This window comes from Eschrichtius robustus, chromosome 1 (assembly GCF_028021215.1).
Source record: "Eschrichtius robustus isolate mEscRob2 chromosome 1, mEscRob2.pri, whole genome shotgun sequence".
Lineage (NCBI taxonomy): Eukaryota > Metazoa > Chordata > Mammalia > Artiodactyla > Eschrichtiidae > Eschrichtius > Eschrichtius robustus.
Genome location: NC_090824.1, coordinates 50,457,242 through 50,482,505, shown reverse-complemented (window position 1 = coordinate 50,482,505; position 25,264 = coordinate 50,457,242). Strand labels below are relative to the sequence as shown.

The window sequence follows — 25,264 nt, the reverse complement described above, 5'->3', positions numbered from 1 at the left end:
TGCTTCAGGGTTTTTTTGGATTGTAAGCAATGCTACAGTGAGCATTCTTGGTAACATGTCTCCTATTATACACACAGCAGGACATGTACACTCCCTAGGGCATATACAAAGGAATGGAATGCTGGGTTGCCTGTTGCACACATCTCCAAATTTACTTGGGAATGTCAGTGTTGCCAAAATATTTGTGTCAATCTACACTACCACCAGCCCCCTCCTTGCTCCACATCCTTGACAACATTTGATGCCATCTGGCCTTAAAGTTTTTGCCAATCCAGTGAGTGTGACATGATATTTCATTGTGTTTTTTGTTTACTTTCCATGATTATAGCGGAGTGTATTTTCATAGCCTTATGAACTATTTGTGTTTTCTCTTCTGTAAAAATGCTGGTTCCTGTCTTTTGCTCATTTGTCTATTGAGTTGTCTTTTACTGATTTATAGGAATACTTTAATTATATAGTTATATGAGTTGAATATGTCTTCTCAGTTTGTAGCTTATCTTTGCAATTTCTTGATGATTATCCTTTGTTCAACGGAAGTTTTTAATTTTTATGTAATTTCTGTCTTTTCCTTAATGCTTTGTGCTTTCTGCATCTTTAGAAATCTTTCCCAGTGTGGAGATCGTAAAGTCTCCTGTATTGTCTTCTAAATGATTTTTGGTTTTGCCTTCCATGTTTAAATCTTTTTTTTTTAATCTGAATTTTTTATTTGGTTGGTTTAAGGTAGGGATCCAATTTCATTATATTTTCAGTGTGGATAACCAGTTGTTCTTATGTCATATATTAAATAGTCCCCTCTTTCCCTACTAACATGCAAACTCAGTCTGTTACACATCCAGTTTCCATGTATGTGTGGTCTGTTTCTAAGTTCTTTATTCTGTGCAGTTTGTCTGATTATTTATTCTTGTGACAGAACCTCAGTATCTAAATTACAACAGCTTTACTAGAAGTCTAAATGTTGGGTGGTAAAAGCCCCATCCCCACCCTATCTTGTTCTCGTTCTTCAGGAATATTTTGGTTATTTAGGGCCTTTTGTTCTTTTGTATGAATTTTCTTTACTATTTTTCAATAATAGTAAAATATATAAAACATTTAATTTGCCATTTTAACCAGGTTAGTGTACAGTTCAGTGGCATTAATTACATTCACAATGTTGTGCAGTGTTACCACTATCTAGTTCCAAAACTCATTACTCCAAACAGAAACTCTCCCTCCTTCCTTATCCCAGTCCCTGCTAACTTCTAATCATTCTGTCTTTATGTATTTGCATTTTCCTAGATATTTCATATAAATGGAATCATACAATATTTGTCTTTTTGAGTCTGGCTTATTTTATTTAGCATAATATTTTCAAGGTTCACTGTGTTGCAGTATGTATCAGAACTTCCTTCCTTTTTATGGTGAATACGATTACACTGTATGCATATACCACATTTTGTTTATCCGTTCATCTGTTGTTGGGACACTTGGGTTGTTGCCACCTTTTGTGTATTGTGAATAGTCCTGATATGAATATTGGCATACAAGTATCGGAGCCCCTATTTTTTATTCTTTTGGGTACCTAGGAGTGGAATTCCTGGGTCAGATGGTTATTCTACATTCAACTTTTAGAACTGCTAAATTGTTTTCCATAGCGCTTGTTCATTTGTATAAACTTTAGAATCAGATTGTCGAATAAAGTACCATATTGAGATTTTATGTTACTGTACTCAATCTTTAGATCATTTGAGGGTGATAAACATGTTATGAAATTGAGACTTCAAAGCCAGGTATATAGTATGTCTCTCTATGCCGGACTTCTTGATGTCTTTCAATAGAGTTTTATAATATCTTCATAGGGATCTTGTATATCTTTTGTTGGGTTTATTCTTGGCTTCTTTGTATTTTTTATTGTTTTTTAAAGACTAAATTTCTTTTTAAAAAATTTCTTGATTGTTTCTGGTGTTTTGAAATGCAGTTGACTTGAATATTTTTGATTCTGGCAAGCTTTCTTATATTAATTTTTGAAATTCATCTGTTAATTATCTTTTTATTTTCTATGTAGAGTCATGTAATCTACAGATGATGACAGTTTTGTTTCTTGCATCCCAATCTTTATTCCTTTTTTTTCCTTTTCTTTACTCCACTGGTGGACCTGAAGTACAATGTTAAATAGAAGCCAATTTTTTCTTGCTCCTAATCTCAGAGTGATTGTTTTCAACTATTAACCATTAAGTTTGATGATTGCTTTAGGGTTTTGCTTGTTTGTTTGTTTGTAGATGGCCTTTTTCAAATTAATGACATGTCCTTCTACCTGATTTTCAATTTATGAATGTTGAGTTTTCAAGAGTGATTTTTTTGCATCATACTGAGATAATTGTTTTTTCTTCTTTGATCTCTTACTATGATGACTATACAAAAAATAAGTAATATTTGTAATATTAAACCAATGTTCCATTCCTTGGATTAAGTACAAGTTAGTGTAATATATTACCCTTTTTATACATCACTGGATCCTATTTACTAATTACTTTTTTAGCAATTTTACATCTATGTTCAAAAGTGGATTGGGTAGTGTTCCTTCTTTTATATTCTGGAATAGATTTTTTGGAAGATTGAATTATTGGTTCTTTGAGTGTTTGTAAGAACTCATCTTTAAAGCCATCTGGGTTTGGTACTTTGTGGAGGAGGTTTTAAATCTCTGATTCAATCTATTTAAAGCTGTGGAATTATTCACATTTTCCATTTTTTCTTGAGTCAAGTTTCCTCACTCCCACCTCCAGCCCCAGGAGTCTATCCATTTCATTTAGGTTTTAAAATTTATTGGTATAAACTCAAGTTGTTCATAATACTATTTATTCTCTGTAGTAGCTATAGATATGGCCCCTTTTTCATTCCTAGAATTGTCAAATGGTGCCTTCCTTTCCTCCCCGCCACCCACCTTGAATAGTCTTGCCACAGGTTTATCAGCCTTCAGAAACACCAATTTTTGGTCTACTTGATCCTCTCTGTTGTTTTTAAAATTTTCATTAATATCTGCTCCTTCTTATTTCTTCCTACTTTCTATGGGTTTATTATGCTGTTATTTCTTGAATTTCTGACGTTGGATGCTCAACTCATTCTTTTTGAGACTTTTTAATTCTTTAATGTAAGTATATAAAGCTATACATTTTCTTCTAAATACCTCTTTAGCTGTATTCTTCAAGTTTTGATAAGCAGTATTTTGTCATTTTAGTTCTAATATTTTATACTTTCCATTATTATTTATTATTTGACCCATAAGTTGTTTAGGAAAATAATTTAAATTTCTAACAATATGCTGTTTTTATAGTTACCTTTCTGTTATTAATGTCTAACTTAATTGTGTTAATATTCAGAGAGTGTGGTCTCTACTTATCTAATACCAGTCCTTTGGAAAATGTTGAGGCTTGCTTTAAGGACTAGCATGTAATCAGTTTTCATAAATATACTCTTTGTTCTCATTAAGAATATATATTCTAATTATATATGTACATATACATGCATGGATAGGTATATATATACACAGACACTTCACGGGAGTGTTTTATATGTGTACATTTTATTAATCTTGCTAGTTGTGTTCAAATCTCCTATATCCTTTTTTTATTATTTTACTTCCTGTTCTATTAATAACTGTAACAGATATTACAATTAAAAACTCCCACTCTAACTGTAGATTTGTTAGTTTCCCCTTATGATCCTGTCAGATTTTACTTTATATATGTATATCTTTAGGCTACCTTTTTGGGTGTATATGAATCCAGAATTCAGAACTGTTATAGCTTTCTGGTTAATAGAACATTTTATAATTTTGTAATGATCCTCTTTATCTGTAGTAATGTTATTTGCCTTAAAATCTATTTTGCTGGTGTTAATATGGCTACACTAGTTTTCTTTTGGTTAGTATTTGCATGGCATATCTTCTGATGGAAACTTTGTGTATCTTTATATTTTAGATATGTCTTATAACCTGAAAATAGCTGGATTTTATTTTTATCTAGTCTGACATATCTAGAGAGTTTAGCCTATTTCTACTGAAAGTAATTCTGATACACTTTTTTCGTCAGATGTGTTTTATATTTGCCCCCCTTCATTTCTCCTCCTCCTCCTTCTTTAACTTTGTCATTTTGAAAATGTTTTGAGTTTTTTGTTATCTTTCCTTTTTTTTTCTCTTTGCTTGTATAGAAATTAGATGATTTATTTCTAGTCATCTAGTAGATACTCTATTTCAGCATGAATGCTTCACAAAGTTCAAAGTTAATAATTTTACTTCTTTCCACAGGGTTCAAATACTTCACAAACTTTTAAATCTGAGCACCCTCTTCCCTAGTTAGTCCTATCCTGTTCCCCCAACCCCCGCCTTAAATTAGGCATCAAAAAAAACTTAGCCTTTTTTATGTTTAAATCTACCCACACACTTTACCAGTATCTTGTCACACTATTGCTTGTTGCATTTCAGATGTTTAATTTTGATCATTTGTCTTTTGCCTGAAGTACAACATCTATTAGAATTTCTTAAAGTGAGGGTCTGTTATTGGCCAGCTGTCTCAGTTTTTGTTTGAAAATTTCTTTATTTTACCTCGGTTCTTAAAAGATATTTTTACTGAGTATAGAATTCTAGGTGGACAGTTACTTTCATTAAGCACATTGGCTAATATGATTTAGTCTTGAGTTGTTGCTAATGAGAAGTCAGTCATTAGTTGCCATTCATTTGAAGATGATCTTTCTTTTCTCTGGCAGCTTTTGAGAGTGTATCTTTTTCTTTGATATACAGTTTTACTATGATGTATCTAGGTATGGATTTCTGTTTATTTACCCTGCTTGGAACTTGTTAGGACTTCCTAGATCTCAGGATTGATGACTTTCAACAATTTTGCAAAACTCTCAGGCTTTGTCTCTTCAAATATTGCCTCTTCCTCATTCTCTCTATTACATCCTAATGTAATTCTGATTAGACTTAGTTCTTCTCTCTCTTCCTCCATGTCTCTTCTTTTTTATATATTCCATCTCTCTGGGCTATGTTTCTGGATGAATCAGTTCACTAGTTCTCTTTTTTTAGGGTGACCTTGACAAAAGCAGTTTTAGTGGAATGAGTCTGGATTGATTAGTCTGGACTGATGAAATAATGAGAGGTGAAGCAATGGAGACTTCTACTATAGTTAACTCAGTATGGAAACTTTGTTGTGAAGGGAGCAGAGAAATAAGATAAAGAGTTATGGGAGAGTTGGGTTTTTTTTTGTTTTTTAAAGATGAGTCATACTAAGGCATGTTTAGGTATTGATAGGAGTGATCTAGTAGAGAGGGAAACTTGATGTTGTAGAAGAGAAGGGATAATTTAGGAGTGAAATTGCTGAGAAAGTAAGAAGGAAACTGAAAGAAGACTGGAGCGTAATGACTAAAGGCAAGAAGAACTTTGGAGGGATAGCAGGTACCATATAGCACAGAATCATAAGGATTTTAGACTATCCTGAAAGCAACAGGGAAGCATTGAAGGGACTTTAGCAGAATAGTAACAGAATCCATTTTCATACTGTTTCTGTTGTAAAGGTGTACGCGTGAGACTACTAGAGCCTGATGCCATTAAACTTTAGAATCAAGCAATTATAATCTCCCTTTCTTAACATTTATTTACTTAGCCATGTAATATGGTTTCCTCAGTCAGACATGAGTGGAAGTTTCCTTGGAATTAATATAATGGTTTTCTGCTGTGTGTGTGTGGGAGAGAGAGAGTGTGCGTGTGAGAGAGAGTGTGTGTAAGAGAGAGAGAGAGAGACAGAGACAGAGGCATAGACAGACCTGGTAGCCAAGATACTATTTTAAAAATTTAACTAACATAGCAATGAGAAAATTAGCTAACTCTGCTTAGCGTGTTAATAATTTATGTATCATATAGTCTTAGAAATTCTTAAACTGACATCTTTTACAACTAGCTATTTTTGAGTTATTTTATAGATTCTAAGTAATCATGATAGATTTATGTAAGGATTTGTTTTAACCCCTAAGTTTTTAAACTTAACATAAAGAAAATTATTATTCTATTCTTAGTTTTCTTTTCATCATAAATATCAGAATGTACTATTCTGTTTATGTTATCGGCTTCTTTAGAGATTATTCAGATTCTGCGTTGTCATTTTGACTAGCTAAATTTATCTTGATCCTTAGATTCTATATTTAATGAATATCTAACACTATGCTTGCACATAGTAGGCACTCAAAAAATATGTTTAGTGAATCAAGGTATATGATACAGTGCTCTTAATTATACTTTAAGTTTCCTTTCTTAACTCCTTCCCTTCACCCAAAATATATTGCCCTTTTTTGATACTCCTTTTCTTCCTGGCTTCACATTCTTCAGTATTCTGCTGTAATGTTATTGTTTTGCTATTTTCTCTTACTTGAAATTCCTTGTAAGGTTTAACTACCCTGAGTCTCTTCTTGAGACTCATGTACTTGCTATCTTGTATTCTAACCCTTATTGTTTGCCCACTTTCTCTTAGAGAATGTCTGTCTTCCCCTTCCCTTTTGATCTATCTTTATTTCTGTTGAAAAAGTCATCTTTGAGGCTGTTTATGGTTTTGTGTTTTGTACTATTTCCATTGCAGTTTTCCCATCCTGAGGAACTATTTAGTTGTTACTTTGTAATTAATAAACATAATTTTATGTATTCTGTGTTTTTAGTCTATTGAAGACAATGAAGTATATTTGCCTAATGATGAGATTTGGACCTATGAGATTGATAGTGGGTTGTGGTAAGTAACTTTAAACTGTAGACTGTCCAGTCTTAATATCTGTTATAACTGCTGTCATCGCCCACAGGGAGTCTGAGACCATACTTAGAACGTGCTGCAACATTATATTGTCTCCCTTTCCTTTTCTTTCAATGCTTTATTCTCTCTGGCTGTTTCTTTCCCCAACTCGCTTCCTCTCTCCATTCTTTGTCCTCTACTATTCCTCTCAAGACTAAGGCTGTTTCTGAAGACTTTGCTTTGTTCTACTAACTAATTCCCAATTCTGGCGACATGTGAAGATTTTGTAACTTTTTCTTCCCCAGTAGGTTGAAAAATCTTTACCATGAATCTTCTTACAGTTTTTACAGTATTGGCTACCATTACATCTTAATTGTAATTGTCAGTGACAGTTTTCATTGAAAAAGTGCTCATGGAGTGCAAAGGGAATCTTAATTTGCTTTTCTGGAAAGTTATGGAATTCCACGTTATTCTTGCTGCAGGACGATGCACCTCATGGAAGGAGAACTCCCTACCTCCATGTCAGGAAGTTGCGGTGCTTGCATTAATGGAAAGCTATACGTTTTCGGAGGATATGATGACAAAGGATACAGCAATCGAGTAATTTTTTTTTTCAATTCAGAGCGCAGAAAAATGTAATGTTTAATGTGTCACTCCATCTCACAAGTTTACGAATGTATTTTACAAAGAAGACATATGTAGAGAAGCTTGAGCTTATGATGATAAGGTTTGAAAGATAGGGTGAAAATGCAGCATCATGCTTTCTTCTGCCGTGTCTTTCTGCTTCAGAATTAACTACGTACTTAGTTGATATTCATAGGACAAGAGCATGATGGGAAAAGATCCATTTCAGTATTTTTCATATATCATTTTTGCTTCTAAAACATAGTTCCATTTTCATTAACTCTACAATTAAAATTTTTACCTTTTAAAAATGAAAAAGTAATATTATTAATTTTGGATCACATATCCCTGTGACATATGTTTAATTTTCCAATGTCCTGTCTGCTAATGGTGTTCTCCTCTTTTAAAAGCTTTATTTTGTTAATTTGCGAACAAGAGATGGAACCTATGTTTGGGAAAAACTCACCAACTTTGAAGGTCAACCACCCACACCACGTGATAAACTTTCCTGCTGGGTATATAAAGACAGGTAATGCAGCAAAACCATCTCATTAACTGCACTCAAGTAAGGATTACAGCTTGTGACCAAAATAGAGAAAACTTGAAAGTCTGAAATTTTTTTCAAGATAGTTACAAACTTGTTTTGACACTGATGTTAAAGGCAGTTTTGAACCTGGATAAGAGCCAGGTCATAAGAATAAACATGGTGGAAGCAGCTATTTGGTTTTTAAAAATTCGTTACTTTATTAATTTTCTGAATCGTTAATACAGTTACATGGTTCAAAAATCAAAACCATATTAAAAAGGATACAATGAAAAGTCTGGCTCCCACTCCTGTCCCCATCCATCCTGTTCCCACCCTCCACATGCACAAATGGCTACTTTTATTAATATCTTTTGTATTTTTATAGCAGTGGTTCTCAAACTTGTCTGCCAGAGAAATAATCTGGGGATCTTTTAAAAGCTCTGAAGCCCAGGTGATACCCCAGAACTAATCAAATTACAATCACTGGGGGTATGATTTTTTTAAGCTCCTCAGGTGATTCCAAGTGCAGGCAAGTTTGGGAACAACTGCCATCCCTGTGACTTTGTGCAGATAGAAGCAAATACATAGGTACGTGCTCTTCTCTTCCTCCTCCTTACACAAATATCGGTGTACTCCGTACACTATTCTTCACCCTGCTGCTTCCTTTTTTTTTTTTTGAGGGGGCCATGCCACACAGCATATGGGAATTGTAGTTCCCTGACCAGGGATCGAACCCGCACCCCCTGCATTGGAAGTGCGGTGTCTCAACCACTGGACTTCTTTTAGTCAACAGTATACCATGGGGAACTTTAATCTTTCTGTATCTCTAGTTAGAAAGCTTGATTTTGTTTCTGTTTTTACAGTTGCATAGTATTCTCCTGTGTGGATATACCAAGTTTATTTAAACTTTCCCATATAGATGACGCAACACTTAGATTAAATGAATATATTTGTGTATATATACATATGATTGCAGATCTATTTGTTGGATAAAATTCCAGAATTTGATTTCTGGTCAAAGGATAATACATTTATAATTGTGATAAATGTTTATTTTGCTAAGGTTGCTGTAACAGAGTTCTATAAACTGAATAAACAACAGAAATGTATTGTCTCATAGTTCTGGAGGCTAGAAGTCTGAGATCAAGGTGTCAGCAGGGTTGGTTCGTTCTCTGGGTTTTGAGAAAGAATCTGTTTTATGCCTGTCCCCAGCTTCTGGTGATTTGTTGGCAACCTTTGGTGTGTTGAAGCAACACTCTGATCTCTGCCTTCATAGTCACATACCATTCTCTCTGTGTGCTTGTCTGTCTCCAAATTTTCCCTTTTTGTAAGAATACCAGTCATATTGGATTAGGACCTACCCTCATGACTTCATTTTAACTTGATTGCCTCTATAAGGACCCTGTCTCTAAATAAGGTCATATTCTTTTTTTATTATTCTTATGTTTTTATTTCTAGAAAATATAATTGTTTTGCCTTCTTAATTGCAGTAATTCCTACTCTGCTTTATTCAATATTCAGTTTATTTTTAAAAAATCTCTTTTTAAACTGCAGGGGGCACTTATAATAATTAAGATGGAGGGTGTTAAGTTTCAAAGAACAATCAGTTTAAATAATACACATTTATATTTTGAATACAAAAGGCAGACATTAAAATTTGACAGAATATTTTATAATTCTCAAAAAGCATATCAGAATTCCAGAGGGTAAGGAATAAGATTATCTTGGTCATGAAAAGGTACATGGATCAAAATACTCTCTAGAATATGAGAATTTGGAAAGGAAAATCTTAAACCTTTGAATTGTGGATTAATCAGATTTAAAGAGAAACCAACTATGATTATGCTGTTGTTGCTTTCTCTGGCCCTACAAATTGATAACCATTAGTACTCTGCTTTGAGTAGCCAGTAATGTCACATTCTAAATACAGGGGCTTAGGACTTCTATATATGAATTTTGTGGGGGACACAATTCAATCCATAACATTGGATTTTGCCAACTTTTCCTCCAATAAAGTTGTGCTGTTTTGTGTTGTCAATAATGGAGTGCCTCTTTGTCCCCAGCCTTGCCAAGAATTTGCAGGCAAACTTAGATGTTTTTGGCCAAATTTTTAGGTGAGATGTGATGCCTCAGTCTTATTTTAATTTTCATATATTTAAGGGCAATTTTTATTTCTTTTTCTCTGAACTGAAAAATAAATCCTTTGCTAATTATTTTTTATTTGATTGATCCTTTGCTAATTATTTTTTATTTATTTTATTTGATACTCTTGATTTCTAGGAGTTATTTATGTATAAAGAGATTAGTGTTTGACTGTGATATATGAAAATATTTTTTCCAGGTTGTCATTTGTCTTTTGACTTTGCATAAAGTGTGTTTTGCGTGTATTAAACAGCTTCTTAAAGCTGTTATTTAGGTAAATTTATCACTAATTTCTTTTCTGGCTTCTTGACTTTGAGTCAATTGCAAAGGTTTTTTCCACTCCAAGATTATAAACTAATTCTCACATACTTTCCTCTAGTACTTTTGTTGTTTTTAGAAACCTGGGAGGGCTTCCCTGACAGTCCAGTGGTAAGGACTCCACACTTTCACTGCTGAGGGCACGGGTTTGATCCCTGGTCAGGGAACTAAGATCCTGCAAGCTGTGTGGCACAGCCAAAAAAAAAAGAACCAGTAAAAACCTGTGAATGGTATGAGATATGAATCCAAGTTTATCTTTTATTATTTAGTTTTTAAATTTTATAACTGGTGGTTTGTACCTATTCATCCCTTCACTATTTCACCCATCCCCCACCCTTCCCCTCTAGCAACCACTAGTTCGTTCTCTGTATCTGTTGTTTCATATTTGTTCTTTGTTTTGATTTTTACATTCTACACATAAGTGAAAACATGCAGTATTTGTTTTTCTCTGATTTATTTCACTTAGCATAATATCTTGAGTCCATCCATGTTGTCACAAATGGCAAAATTTCATTCTTTTTTATGGCTGAGTAATATTTCATTGTGTGTGTGTGTGTGTGTGTGTGTGTGTACATACATACACACCACATCTTCTTTATCCATTCATCTGTTGATGGACACAGGTTGCTTCCATATCTTGGCTATTGTAAATAATGCTGCAATGAACATTGGGTGTATATATCTTTCTGAATAAGTGTTTTCATTTTATTTGGTTAAATAGGAGTGGCATTGCTGGATGGTATGGTAGTTCTATTTTTAATTATTTGAGGAACTTCCATACTGTTTTCTATAGTGGTTGTATCAATTTACATTCCCACCAACAATGCATGAAGGTTTCCTTTTCTCCACATCTGTGCCAACACTTGTTATTTCTTGTCCTTTTGATAATAGCCATTCTGACAGGTATAAGGTGACATCTCATTGTGGTTTGGGTTTGCATTTCCCTGACGATTAGCGACACTGAGCATCTTTTCATGTGCCTGTTGGACATCTGTATGTGTTCTTTGGAAAAATGTCTGTTCAGGTCTTTTCCCCATGTTTTAACTGGGTTGTTTTTTTTAACTGATACTGAGTTGTTTGAGTTCTTTATATATTTTGTGTATTAGCCCCTAGTGGACATATCATTTGCAAATATCTTCTCCCATTCAGTAGGTTGCCTTTTTGTTTTATTGACGGTTTCTTTTGCTGTACAAAAGCTTTTTAGTTTGTTGTGGTCCCATTTGCTTATTTTTGCTTTTGTTGCCCTTGCCAGAGAAGACAGATCCAAAAACATATTGCTAAGGCTGATTTCAAAGAGTGTACTGCCTAAGTTTTCTTCTAGGGGTTTTATAGTATCAAGTCTTACGCTTAAGTCTTTAATGCATTTTGAGTTTATTTTTGTATATAGTGTGAGAAAATGGTCTAGTTTCATTCTTTTATAGGTAGCTGTAAGTTTTCCCAACACCACTTATTGAAGAGACTGTCTTTTCTCCATTGTATATTCTTTTTTTTTAAAGAGTATAGTAGATTTTTGTCTTTTTTTTAAATTTAATTAATTAATTAATTTATTTATTTTTGGCTTTGTTGGGTCTTCGTTTCTGTGCAAGGGCTTTCTCTAGTTGCGGCAAGTGGGGGCCACTCTTCATCACAGTGCGCGGGCCTTTCACTGTCGCAGCCTCTCGTTGCGGGGCACAAGCTCCAGACGCGCAGGCTCAGTAGTTGTGGCTCACAGGCCTAGTTGCTCCGTGGCATGTGGGATCTTCCCAGACCAGGGCTTGAACCCGTGTCCCCTGCACTGGCAGGCAGATTCTCAACCACTGCGCCACCAGGGAAGCCCCTGTATATTCTTATGTTGTAGATTAACTGAGCATACGTGCATGGGTTTACTTCTGGGCTCTCTATTCTGTTTCATTGATCTATGTGTCTATTTTTGTACCAGTACCTTACTGTTTTTATTACTGTAGCTTTGTAGTATAGTTTGAAACCAGGGACCATGATACATTTAGCTTTGTTCTTCTTTCTCAAGATTATTTTGGCTATTTGGAGTCTTTTGTGGTTCCATAAAAATTTTAGGATTATTTGTTCTAGCTCTGTGAAAAAAATGCCATCAGTATTTTGATAAGGATTGCATTGAATCTATAGATTGCTTTGGGTAGTATGGACATTTTAACAATATTAATTCTTCCAATCCATGAACATGAAATATCTTTCCACTTATTCATGTCATCTTCAATTTCTTTCATCAGTGCCTTATAGTTTTCATAGTACAGGTCTTTCACCTTTTTGGTTAAATTTATTCCTAGGTATTTTATTCATTTTGATGCAATTGTAAATGGAATTATTTTCTTGATTTCTGTCTCTGATAGTTCATTATTAGTGTATAGAAATGCAACCGATTTATGTCTATTAATTTTGTGTCCTGTAACTTTATTGAATTCATTTATTAGTTTTTATAGTTTTTTGGTGGACTCTTTAGAGTATTCTATATATAGAATCATGTCATCTGCAAATAGTGACAGTTTTATTCCTTCCCTTCCAATTTGGATGCTTTTTATTTCTTTTTCTTCTCTGATTGCTGTGGCTAGGATTTCCAATATTAAGTAAAAATGGGGGCATCCTTGTATTGTTCCTGATCTTAGAGGAAACGCTTTCAGCTTTTCACCATTGACTATGATGTTAGCTGTGAGTTTGTCAAAAATGGCCTTTATTGTGTTGATGTATGTTCCTTGTCCACCCACTTTGTTGAGAGTTTTTGTAATGAATCGATGTTGGATTTTGTCAAATGCTTTTTCTGTAGCTATTGAGTTGATTGCATGATTTTTATCCTTCATTTTGTTACTGTGGTGTGTCATGTTGATTGATTTGTGGATACTGAGCCATCCTTGCATTTCTGGGATAAATCCCACTTGATCATTGTGTATGATCCTTTTAACGTATTGTTGAATTCAGTTTGCTAGTGTTTTGTTGAAGATTTGTGTATCTATGTTCACCAGGGATATTGGCCTGTAAGTTTCTTTTTTTGTAGTGTCTTTTTCTGATTTTGGTGTCAAGGTAATGCTGGCCTTGTAGAATGGGTTTGGAAATTTTCTCTCCTCTTCAATTTTTTTGGAATAATTTGAGAAGGATAGGTGTTAAATCTTCTTTGAAGGTATGATAGAATTCATTTGTGAAGCCATCTGGTCCTGGACTTTTGTTTTTTGGGAGTTTTTTTGATTACTGATCAATTTTATTGCTAGTAGTCAGTCTGTTCAGATTTTCTGTTTCTTCCTCATTCAGTCTTGGGAGATTGTATGTGGCTAGGAGTTTATCCAGTTCTAGGTTGTTCATTTTTTTGGCTTATAATTGTTCATAGTAATCTCTTATGATTTGTATTTCTGTGGTGTTGGTTGTAACTTCTCTTTTATTTCTGATTTTATTTACTTGGGTCTTCTCTCTTTCTTTATTGATGAGTCTGACTAAAAAATTTTCAATTTTGTGTATCTTTACAAAGAACCAGCTCTTATTTTCATTGATCTTTTCTATTAGTTTTTTAAATCTCTATTTTATTTATTTCTTCTCTGATCTTTGTTATTTCTTTCCTTCTGCTGACTTTGGACCTTGTTTGTTCTTCTTTTTCTAATTCTTTTAGGTGAGTCATATGGTAATTCTATGGTCAACATTTTTTTTAATTTAATTTAATTTATTTTTAATTTATTTATTTTTGGCTGTGTTGGGTCTTCGTTGCTGCGTGCAGGCTTTCTCTAGTTGTGACGAGCGGGGGCTACTCTTCATTGTGGTGCACAGGGTTCTCGTTGTGGTGGCTTCTCTTGTTGTGGAGCACAGGCTCTAGGCGCGCGGGCTTCAGTTGTTGTGGCTCATGGGCTCTAAAGCGTAGGCTCAGTAGTTGTGGCACATGGGCTTAGTTGCTCTGCGGCATGTGGGATCTTCCCGGACCAGGGCTCGAACCCGTGTCCCCTGCATTGGCAGGTGGATTCTTAACCACTGCACCACCAGGGAAGCCCCTATGTTCAACATTTTGAGGAGAACCAAACTGTTTTCCACAGTAACTATGCCATGTTATATTCCCACTATAAACGTTCCAGTTTTCTACAGTCTCACCAACTCTTGCTATTTTCTTTTGTTTTTTGTTTGTTTGTTTGTTTTATAATTGCCATTGTAACGGGTGTGAAGTGGTATCCATTGTGGTTTTGATTTGTATTTCCCCAGTGACTAATGATGTTGACCATCTTTTCCAGTGCTTATTGGCCGTTTGTATATCTTCTTTGGAGAAATGTCTATTCTAGTCCTTTGCCCATTTTTTAAAAATTGGATTGTTTTATCTTTTTGTTATTGAGTTGTAGGAATTCTTTACATATTTGGATAGTAAACCCTTATCAGATATATGTAGTTTTCTTGTTGTGTTTTTGTCTGGCTTCAGTTTCAGGATAATGCTGACCTCATTGAATGAATTAGGAAGTGTTCCCTCCTTCTCAGTATTTTTAAATGTTAGAGAAGGGTTGGTATTAATTCTTCTTGAAATATTTGATATAATTCACCACTGAAGCCATCTGGTCCTGGACTTTTCTTTGTTGGGAGGTTTTTGGATTACTGATTCAGTCTCTTTACTTATTATATGTTTATTCAGATTTTTTATTTCTTCATGAGCCCCTTTTGGAAGTGTGTGTCTTTCCAGGAATTTTTCTATTTCATCTAGTTTATACAGTCTGTTGGTATGCAGTTTTTTGGTATTCTCTTATGATCTTTTTATTTCTGTCATGTTAACAGCAATGTCCCCTCTGTCACTCCTAATTTTAGTAATTTGAATTTTCTCTACTTTTTTTTTAGTCAACCTAGCTAAAGATTTGTCAATTTTGTTGATATTTTCAAAGACCCAACTTTTGGTTTTGTTGTTTCTCTCTATTGTTTTTCTATTCACCATTTTGCTTATTTCCCCTTTAATTTTTATTATTTCCTTCTGTTATCTATGGGTTTAGTTTGCTTCTCTTTCTAGTTCCTTGATGTGTACAGTTATATTATTGGTATGAGATCTTTCTTTTTAAATTTGTGGGCATTTATAGCTATAAGATTCCCTCTGAGCACCACCTTCACAGTATTCCATAAGTTTTGTTTTATTCTGTTTGCATTTTCAGTCATTTCAAGGTAATTTCTAACTTTCCTTGTGATTTTTTTCACTCATGGGGTTGACAGATTTTTTTCTTTCTTTCAGCACTTTAATGACTTTATTACATTGCCTTTTGGCCTCCATTCTTCTGGTGAGAAATTCACTCATTTGTATTTATCCAGCTTGGAGTGTGCTGAGCTTCTGGGGCTGGTGGATGTAAATCTTTCATCAGTTTTAGGAAGTTCTTATTAATTAACAAATATTTCTTCTACCCATTTATTTGTCTCTTCTCCTTCTGGGACTCCTATTATATGCACATTAGATCATATGATATTGTTATACAGAGCTTGGGCTCTCTTCCCTGCCCCCCACTCTTTTATTCTCTTTGTTTTAATTTGGATACTTTTTTTGACCAATTGACTTATCTTCAAGTTCATCTTTTCCATTGCTATGTCCAGTTTCCTGTTATGACTATCTAATGAATTTCTTTATTTCTGACATCTTATTTTCCAATTTTTTGCATTTTCATTTCATTCTTTTTCATGGTTCCATGTCTGTGCCAAAATTACCTAGTTCTTCCTGCACATTGTCCACCTTTTACAAACTAGTCTGTTACTATTTCTACCATAGTTATTTTAAAGGCCATGTCTAATAATTCTAATATCTGGGCCACCTTGGAGTCAGCTTATATTGACTCTTTCCTCTCTTGATCATGGGTCACTTTTTTTGCCTTTTCTTATACCTTGTAATTTCTTCATCATTTGACAGACATTCTGTACGAAAGAACAGTAAAGATGGGAATAAACAATATTTCTTTCCAGAAAAGGACATGCCCTTTTTTCCTTTTTCAGGTTGCTAGAGTGGGATTTAAGTCAGTCTAATCTATAGTTGATCTGTGTTTGGACTTTGTTGCAGCTTTAGTTTGATTCAGTTTAACCACTGGCTTCAAATGTTCTGATGCAGGACCAAGACTTTCCTTTGCTACAGCCCAATGTTTGAGCACTAGAGATTGTCTAGAGATTTTGAACAGTGCTTCACAGCTGAGTACCTACTTCTCAGAACTGTGGGAGATCTCTCCTTGTTTCATAGCCTACCTGCGTTGCTAGGGAGTTCTGTTTGCTCTCCAATCCCACTTTATACTTTCTGCACCTTGAGAGATCTCTTTCAGCATTGCACCTCCCCCACCTGGCCTTTTGAGGGCACCCTCCCTGTATGCTATAATGGCTTGGCATGCCTCTGAGGTGTTTCTGTCAGATCTCCTGCCCAGATCCCAAACTTTAGAGTTGATAGCTCAGATTGCCTCAAGGAGAGTTGCTCAGCTCTTCTCTGCTTCCAGCTCTTGGTGACTGACCCTGAGCCCTCCCTGAAGACTATGTGAAAAAGTTGTTGAGTAGGTTCAAGCTCCCTCTGTGGCTGAGTTTCTTAAGATTCTAATTTGCTATGCCAGCCTACATGTGACTGTAAAAATTTTGGGTGGCTTCTTTTACAAACCCAGTCTGTGCTGGATTCTTTCTCCTCCTGCTGTTACATCAGGGATGAAAGCAGCCATGGGCCTCTTCTCTCCTACTGGGAGCTCATTACTTTCTGGAATTAGTTCATTTAGGTCTCTTTGTTCCCATAGCTCTTTGATTTTTTTTTAAACTATGGTTTTGTAGTTTATATGGCTTGTTTAGGTTGTGAGAGAAATGATGTCTTCCAACTTTCTGTGAACAGACTGAAAGTAGAACTCCTAAAGTGTGTCCTTTGTTTTGTTTTTCAGATTAATATATTTTGGTGGCTATGGGTGTAGGAGACACAATGAACTCCAAGATTGTTTTGATGTTCATGATGCATCTTGGGTAAGAGAGTAATCCCTGTTTACATTTTCCTCTAAGTTAGTGTCACGTTACAGTCTTCAGAAATAATGAGCCCAGTTTTTCTCATTTTAATTTGCTGTAATTGATATTATGAAAAAAAATGTATTTTTTCTCTTTTGAATTTGGGTTCAGTTGCAGGAGGTTCTGTCACCTAATTATATCAGCCTTCATGGCTACTGGCAGAGTAATGTCTTTTCTGATGCCATTAATCACTTATAGCTGCTTCTGTTAGACAACTAGTGGCTTTAGCACAACTTGGAAATACTTTGTTCATAGGTAACCGCAGTGGCTATTGCTGACATACACCTCCTTTTAGGTACGTCCACCAGAACTATTCATAGCTCAGTCTGGCTTCTGTATGAGAGTGAGTAAGTTGGTAGTCATATTACTTTTTCTATTTATTCTTACTGGTTAGAGAATAAACTATTATTAATGAAAGAACTCATGACTTATAAAAATGAAATCTTTTAAAAGACAACTTTAAAAACCATTGATCTCACCACCAAGATACACAGTAGCTCTTCAGTTTTACCTTCGACTAGCATGTATTATTATTGTACTTTATTAATGTAAAGGTATATGTACATTTCATGTATATCTCTTTGTATATGGGTATTTAAAAATTCTCCATAGTCTTTATTTAGACTATGTGTGAAATTAATATATGCTAATTAATAAAACTGAATGGTTTTTAAGTGCTAAAAATGGTTTACATGGTTTTTGAGTTTTTAAAATGAAATATCTTTAAAGTTTTGCTACTTACAGTATTACTGATAATTTTTAGTAATATAACTTCCCATTAATTATGTCTACTCATCAGTGAAATCTCTCATTTTTTTCTCCTCTAGTACAGTTAGGCTAATGATCATGTCCTAAAGTTTATGGTGTACAGGTAGATTTTTTCATTTAGATTCTAAACTAAGTAAATTATTTAGTTTATTTGACTTGTTTGACAAGTCCTGACAAAAATGAATGATATATTCCTGACATATAACATAAAACTGGTACAGAGGTAAGCTAGAGTAGTGGTAGAGGATTTTAGCAATGCAGAAGATGCTAAATACAGTCTAACTGCTAAATCTTTGCCTTGCCAATAGTTTGGTCTTCCTAGAAGACAAGAGAGTGAGCATAAGTTTGATGCGTAAGAACAAGGTGCTTGGTTAAGTAGAATTGATTGGAAGTCTTTGGAAAAAGGAACCATTGTTCCCTAAAGTTTCTAACAGCAGTGATTAGGAATTCTGAACCTGTACTTTAGGAAAAGAGATTTCCAAATGTAAATATCATTCTGTTCTCTGCAATTTTAAAAGAGATATTCCTTTGAGAGAAGTGGAAGATTGTCAACAAGTAAAGTCATGACTCATGCAAGCAATACTACGAGAAGGAAAGTTGCCAGGTGATGCTGCTATGGCCTAGGGACCACACTTTGTGAGCCACTGGTGTATGCATTAGCTTTACGACTGTGGTTACACTGGTGTATGCGTTAGCTTTATGACTGTAGTTACCCTGGTGTACGCATTAGCTTTATGACTATGGTCACACTGAACTCTATTTCTGTAAAAGTGCCTATTATTTCACCAGTGAATATACCGTGAAACTATAATACTAATCTAAAAATTATAAAAGCTTTCAAAAATATTTTTTAAATTTCTGTTTTAGGAAGAGCAGATATTCTGGGGTTGGCATAACGATGTTCACATATTTGACACAAAGACACAGAGTTGGCTTCAACCAGAAATTAAAGTAAGTATTGTAAAAAGTTACCTTTATGTTTGTGTACTCATTAATACTTTTAAAATCTATTTCTTTTACTGGGTTATTGGATTTTAGTAATTGAGTTTGTTATCATATACAAAGGGGTTCTCTTATGAGAACTGTTATTAGTACTTTTTTTTAATCACATATTTTTCTCCAGGCTAACTAAGGTTTTCTAGAAAAATCTAAAGAGGTGCCATCATCATTCTTTACCCACAAGTGTAATGCCCTGATTTAATGAAGTCTTTTTTAAAAAGTCCTTTCGTAACAAAGTCCATGATTTTAAAAAGCCCATGTTTCATAAACCCTTGCAATCTTAATACTCTTTCATCTGCTCATGAACAAACACAAATTCACATTAGTTTAAGCCATTAAAGAATTCTCACATAGCTGGGAAGCGTATTTTGAAGTGGTTCACACAGTGGAAGGAGCTACAGGGACCAGGACCTTAGGAACTGGAGCAAGTTATCCAACACCATCACAATATTTGCATCTCTCTGTCGGTTTCTCCCTGCTTCTCTGTGTGCCAGCTTCATTCTGTCTACTGCAGACTGTCCAGCTCATTTAGAAGGGAATATGGCCCCTGGCTACACCAGATCTTTCTATTGGTGCTGTATTCTGTCAATGTCTATATCTTTGTCCTAGAAAAGGACTCTGGCTCTACTTAGGCATGTTCCTACTCTATATCAGTCCCTGCTGCCAAGGGGATGACTGGCCAGGTCTGAGTCTCAGGTCTGTCCCTAGGGGAGCAAGGTATTGTGATTGGTCAGCTCACCGGAACTGTGCAGAATAGAATGCTGAACAGGCAAAACCAAATTTCTGTCACTAACATGCACGTATGACTAAAATTCCTTGCAGTGCAGCTTCTGTAGATGGTAGTGAGGGAGGTTCTGTGCAAAATAGCAAGTGTTACAAGGTTTGACCCTTCTCAGCATCCTCTTTTTCCAAGCAGTGCTTTTCAGGTTTCCAGTGCTCTTCTGTTCTCTTCTAATTTTGGAACTGATCAACTATCAGTCGATCATATTTGTTGATTGAATTTTCCTGCAGTCAGCATTTTATTTTATTTTATTTTATTTATTTATTTTTAACATCTTTATTGGAGTATAATTGCTTTACAATGGTGTGTTACTTTCTGCTTTATAACAAAGTGAATCAGTTATACATATACTTGTGTTCCCATATCTCTTCCCTCTTGCATCTCCCTCCCTCCCACCTTCCCTATCCCACCCCTCTAGGTGGTCACAAAGCGCGGAGCTGATCTCCCTGTGCTATGCAGCTGCTTCCCACTAGCTATCTATTTTACATTTGGTAGTGTATATATGTCCATTTTTTTTTTTCCTTAGATTCCATATATATGTGTTAGCATACTGTATTTGTTTTTCTCTTTCTGACTTACTTCACTCTGTATGACAGACTCTAACTCCATCCACCTCACTACAAATAACTCAATCAGTCAGCATTTTAATGTTAAGATTTGTGTATTAATGAAATAAAAGCATCTTATCTCTGTTAAAATAATTTCGTGTCAGCAAGCAGGTGGAGAGAAATATTATTGAGACTGGATCTACTGAAACTCATCCTGGATCTCTTTCAGGCCTCTTAACGCTCTGCTCCCTTAGAGAATAAGCAAGAGTCTGGAGCTACTGCAGGCATATTTTTAGAATGTGCTCCTTGGAATAAGTGAACTGAGGTAGCTTATAATTAGTTCTTTGGACTTCAGGTCTTTCTGTTGTGACTCCTTCTCTCTCTCCTTACCTTAATCCATACCCCTTCCCCCCTTCTGCACCAGCAGCCTAACAGGCACTGGCACTCTTTCAGTTAGTGTTTAACAGTATTTTCACTGTGATTTCTCTGATTATTTCTTCAAATAAGTTCTTACATTGTTTATATTATATCTGAAGGGTTTTTTTTAATTTATTTTTTATTTTTGGTTGCATTGGGTCTTCGTTGCTGCGCACGGACTTTCTCTAGTTGTGGCGAGCGGGGGCTACTCTTCATTGCGGTGCGCGGGCTTCTCATTGCGGTGGCTTCTCTTGTTGTGGATCACGGGCTCTAGGTGCACGGGCTCAGTAGTTGTGGCACATGGGCTTAGTTGCTCCACGGCATGTGGGATCTTCCCAGACCAGGGCTCGAACCCATGTCCCCTGCACTGGCAGGCGGATTCTTAAGCACTGCGCCACCAGGGAAGCCCCTATAGCTGAAGGTTTTTCTGATGCGGTTGCAGCTAGAATTTGTTCCCTTTATTTTTTAGAGACATTCTTAAATTAATTAATTGTTCCTAAATATCTGCAGCAAAAGGAAAGGTAACATGGTAGAGTGTAAGAGTTATTGCTGTTGAAGTTGAAGAAACTGGTTGAAAAGAACTATGTACTTTTAGATAAGCCATATAATGTCATCTGTTAAATGGAAAGTTGAAAGTGTTTTCCTACATGGGACTTTTAACCCTATGAGAACAGTAGAGTATAATAGTGGTCTTTGGGTTATTTTCAGTATTTCAAACGACCTAATAAGCACTGTGCGTTATTTATGCAGTTAGCCACACAGGCTAATGCAAATGCCATTACTTTGTTTCTGTTTGGACTGGTATGAACTCAGTTTATTCAGAAGCTTTGGTTGGATATTAAATGTATTTCATAAATTAAAAAGGAGAAAGTCAATATTTATTTCATAATGAATGTGTATATAGTAGAAGAATTTTTCCAGAATTTCAGATCAGGGATGGGACAATAAAACTTTTGTTTTGTTGGAAGTGTTGGGAACTGCAGCACAAATGGTTCTCTCATTTATTTAAGTGTTATATAGGTAATATCTGAATTATTTCTTACCATGTTGACCTCATAATTATTCAAGTAAAAAAGTCTAGGAGGTTATGATATTGGATGTAGTGCTTAAATTTCCTGTGCCCACATTCGGTAGCCAATGAGCTGAAAATGTTGGGTTCTTTCAGAACTTGGAATTAAATACATACACGAAGGTACCCACCATGAACACATGGAAATTATGCAGAAAGTTCTTCCTTCAGGGGCTTCTCTGGTGGCGCAGTGGTTGGGAATCCGCCTGCCAATGCAGGGCTACACGGGTTCGTGCCCCGGTCCGGGAGGATCCCACATGCCGCGGAGCGGCTAGGCCCGTGAGCCACAACTACTGAGCCTGCGCGTCTGGAGCCTGTGCTCCGCAACAGGAGAGGCCGCGACAGTGAGAGGCCCGCGTGCCGCGATGAAGAGTGGCCCCCGCTCGCTGCAACTGGAGGAAGCCCTCACACAGAAACGAAGACCCAACACAGTCAAAAATAAATAAATTAATTAATTTAAAAAAAATTCTTCCTTCAAATCTTATTCATTAATCTACCCATTATACCCTCTCTTTTCCCACCAACCCCAAACTTCTCTGAAGAAAAGATCTGCTATATTTATTCAAAGTAAAAGTATAAAGAAGTATTATCAGTTAATGTGAAGAGTTTTAGTAAGAGATAAACACTGGCTTAAGCCAAGAGTGAAGTTCTTATTGTGGAATTTGAAGCATCAAGAGTTTTGGGGGGGCAGATTGATTTTTTTTTAAGTCTCTGAGATCATCACACAGTGTACTGCTCACTCATATTAATATTAACTCTGTGTGTGTTTGTCTCTGTGTGTGTGTATGAGTGAGAGAGAGAGAGGGAGAGAGAAGAGAGAGAGGAAAAGGGAGGGAAGGAGGGCGTGGGATGGGCAAGGGAGAGAAAGAAAATGTTTTTAAATATAATTTTTTAATCTTTATATTTTAAGCTAAAATTTATGTGAAAATTTTTTTCTTTTTTTTATACATTTATTTATTTATTTTGGCTGCGTTGGGTCTTCATTGCTGTGTGCGGGTTTTCTCTAGTTGGGGCGAGTGGGGGCTACTCTTCGTTGCAGTGCACGGGCTTCTCATTGCGGTGGCTTCTCTTGTTGCGGAGTACGGGCTCTAGGCGCCCGGGCTCAATAGTGTGACGCATGGGCTTAGTTGCTCCACGGCATGTGGGATCTTCCCGGACCAGGGCTTGAACCCATGTCCCTGAGCTGGCAGGCGGATTCCCAACCACCACTGCGCCACCGGGGAAGTCCCTATGTGAAATCTTATTTTGCCAAATAGTGTCAGGCATTTAAGAAAAACGCTTTAAAAAGTAAAGATCAGGGACTTCCCTGGTGGTCCACTGGTTAAGAATCTGCCTTCCAATGCAGGGGACGTGGGTTCAATCCCTGTTTTGCTGTGGGGCAGCTAAGCCCTCGCACCACAACTACTGAGCCCGCATGCCTCAACTAGGGAGCCCGCATGCCACAATGAAAGATCCTGCATGCTGCAACTAAGACCCAACACAGCCAAAATAATAATAATAATAATAATAATAAATCAGTCAATATTGTAAAAAAAAAAGTAAAAATCAGGGTGAATAAATGTAATTCCTTAGGAATAGTATTTGTCTATAATTATTACTATTGAGAACGAACTTTTGCATTAAGGTTTTGAATTAAGTTACATAGGTAATGGTAACTTAGCAGTCAAGTATTTCTCATACTGAGCATAGGAATGTGACTTCATTATAGATGTTTCAAACCTTTGCGCTCCATTTTCTGATCTCTGCTTGCAGGGTGGTGTTCCACCGCAGCCACGAGCCGCGCATACGTGTGCAGTTCTCGGAAATAAGGGCTATATCTTTGGCGGACGTGTTTTGGTTAGTGTTTTTTATGAAAATGGTCTTTAATGTTTGATGCTTCTTACAAAAATTGATCTTTTGAGTTTGTGGAACAGCTGAACATTCAAATAGTCTAGAGATTAAAATGCCATTCAATAATAACTTTTTAAAATCTTCTATTCCCCAAACGGACCATACATGAGTAATCACAGATGATTATAAATCATATTTTAATGGGGGAGAATCCTTCACTTCAGTGATTTATCAGAAAAGTTTAATTTCTTATTGTCTAAATCTTGTTAGTTTAAACTCATTTTTTCCTTTCTCCCTTGATACATTAATTTGGTAGCTCTATGCTAACTTTATTAATACTTAGCATTGTTTCCCAATATATAAACTTCTGATGTTAAGTAAAATAGAGTTAATCTATTTTTAATCTGAATTTATTTTAAAACCAAAATTTTAGCCCATGAAATATGTAAAACACTGACCAATTTCATACACTTTTGTTTTAGCAAACTAGGATGAATGATTTGCACTATCTAAACTTAGATACCTGGACCTGGTCTGGAAGGTAAGTTCGAAATTTAAGTGTGTTTTAATCTGTAGGCATTTGTGTGTGTGTGTGTGTGTGTGTGTGTCTGCCTGCACAGACGTGTGCACACATGCATGGTATAATCCAAACTTGGATCTGTAAAACTGAACTGATATTTTCTTCCCCTTCAGATTGTTTGCCTAAGCAAGGGATATATAGATTTCAATATAGCGTTCATTCTTTAACTAGACTATATAAAACATGAGAACACTAGCAGTTGAAAATTGATTATGTAAAAGTACTGGTTTTATACTACATATTCTTGAGGACTGGTCAGTGGAACAAATGACGTTTTAATGGGTTCATCACAGGTCAACAGATAACCGAGTGAGTCAAAGTCAGATTTTATTGCTCATAATATATATTTAGCAATAGAATAAATATATTTAGCTATCAATTCAGCTGTTCATGTAATGAGTTGGAATCAGACCTATATATTATGCCAAAGTATAAATACTATTAAAAATAAAACCCCAAAAGTGCTAGAAGAAAATATAGCAGATTATCTTTAAAATCTTGGCATGGAAAAAGCTTTTATAAAGATGATATAACCCAAAATTCATAAATTAAAAGACTGATTGATAAGACCATTTAAGAATTAAATATTTCTGTGTAGAAATATATACCACAAAAAGTTGAAAAGCAAATTGGAAAATGCAAACAAAAAACAAACTAGAAGTAATATTTACAGTATTTCTAACCAAAAGGGCTGAGATTCATAAGAACTCAGAAAATCAGTAAGAAAAAGACAAACAAGCCAATAAAAGTGAACAAAGAACATGAATGAGCAACTCATAGAAGAAATACAAATATGCAGAAATTATTTTTAAAAGATGTCCAACTTCATAAATTATTAAAGAAATTGAAATAAAAATAATAGTTTTCACTTACCGGATAAAAATAATTACAAATGACCAGTTTGTGCTAGGTTGTAACACAATTAGTGGGAGTTTAAATGGGTATAATTTTCTGGAAGGTAG

At 35.4% G+C, this 25,264-nt stretch overlaps 1 protein-coding gene across 1 annotated transcript in view; it reads left to right on the top strand.

Moving 5' to 3' along the window:
* KLHDC1 (kelch domain containing 1) overlaps nucleotides 1-25,264 on the top strand; it is a 49,302-nt gene that overhangs the window by 10,015 nt on the left and 14,023 nt on the right. Inside the window, exons 2-8 of the mRNA XM_068530188.1 lie at nucleotides 6,676-6,746; nucleotides 7,226-7,343; nucleotides 7,778-7,896; nucleotides 17,193-17,271; nucleotides 18,946-19,029; nucleotides 23,645-23,728; nucleotides 24,205-24,263. Of these exons, the coding sequence (XP_068386289.1) occupies nucleotides 6,676-6,746; nucleotides 7,226-7,343; nucleotides 7,778-7,896; nucleotides 17,193-17,271; nucleotides 18,946-19,029; nucleotides 23,645-23,728; nucleotides 24,205-24,263 (614 nt within the window). The remainder of the gene's footprint in view (nucleotides 1-6,675; nucleotides 6,747-7,225; nucleotides 7,344-7,777; nucleotides 7,897-17,192; nucleotides 17,272-18,945; nucleotides 19,030-23,644; nucleotides 23,729-24,204; nucleotides 24,264-25,264) is intronic.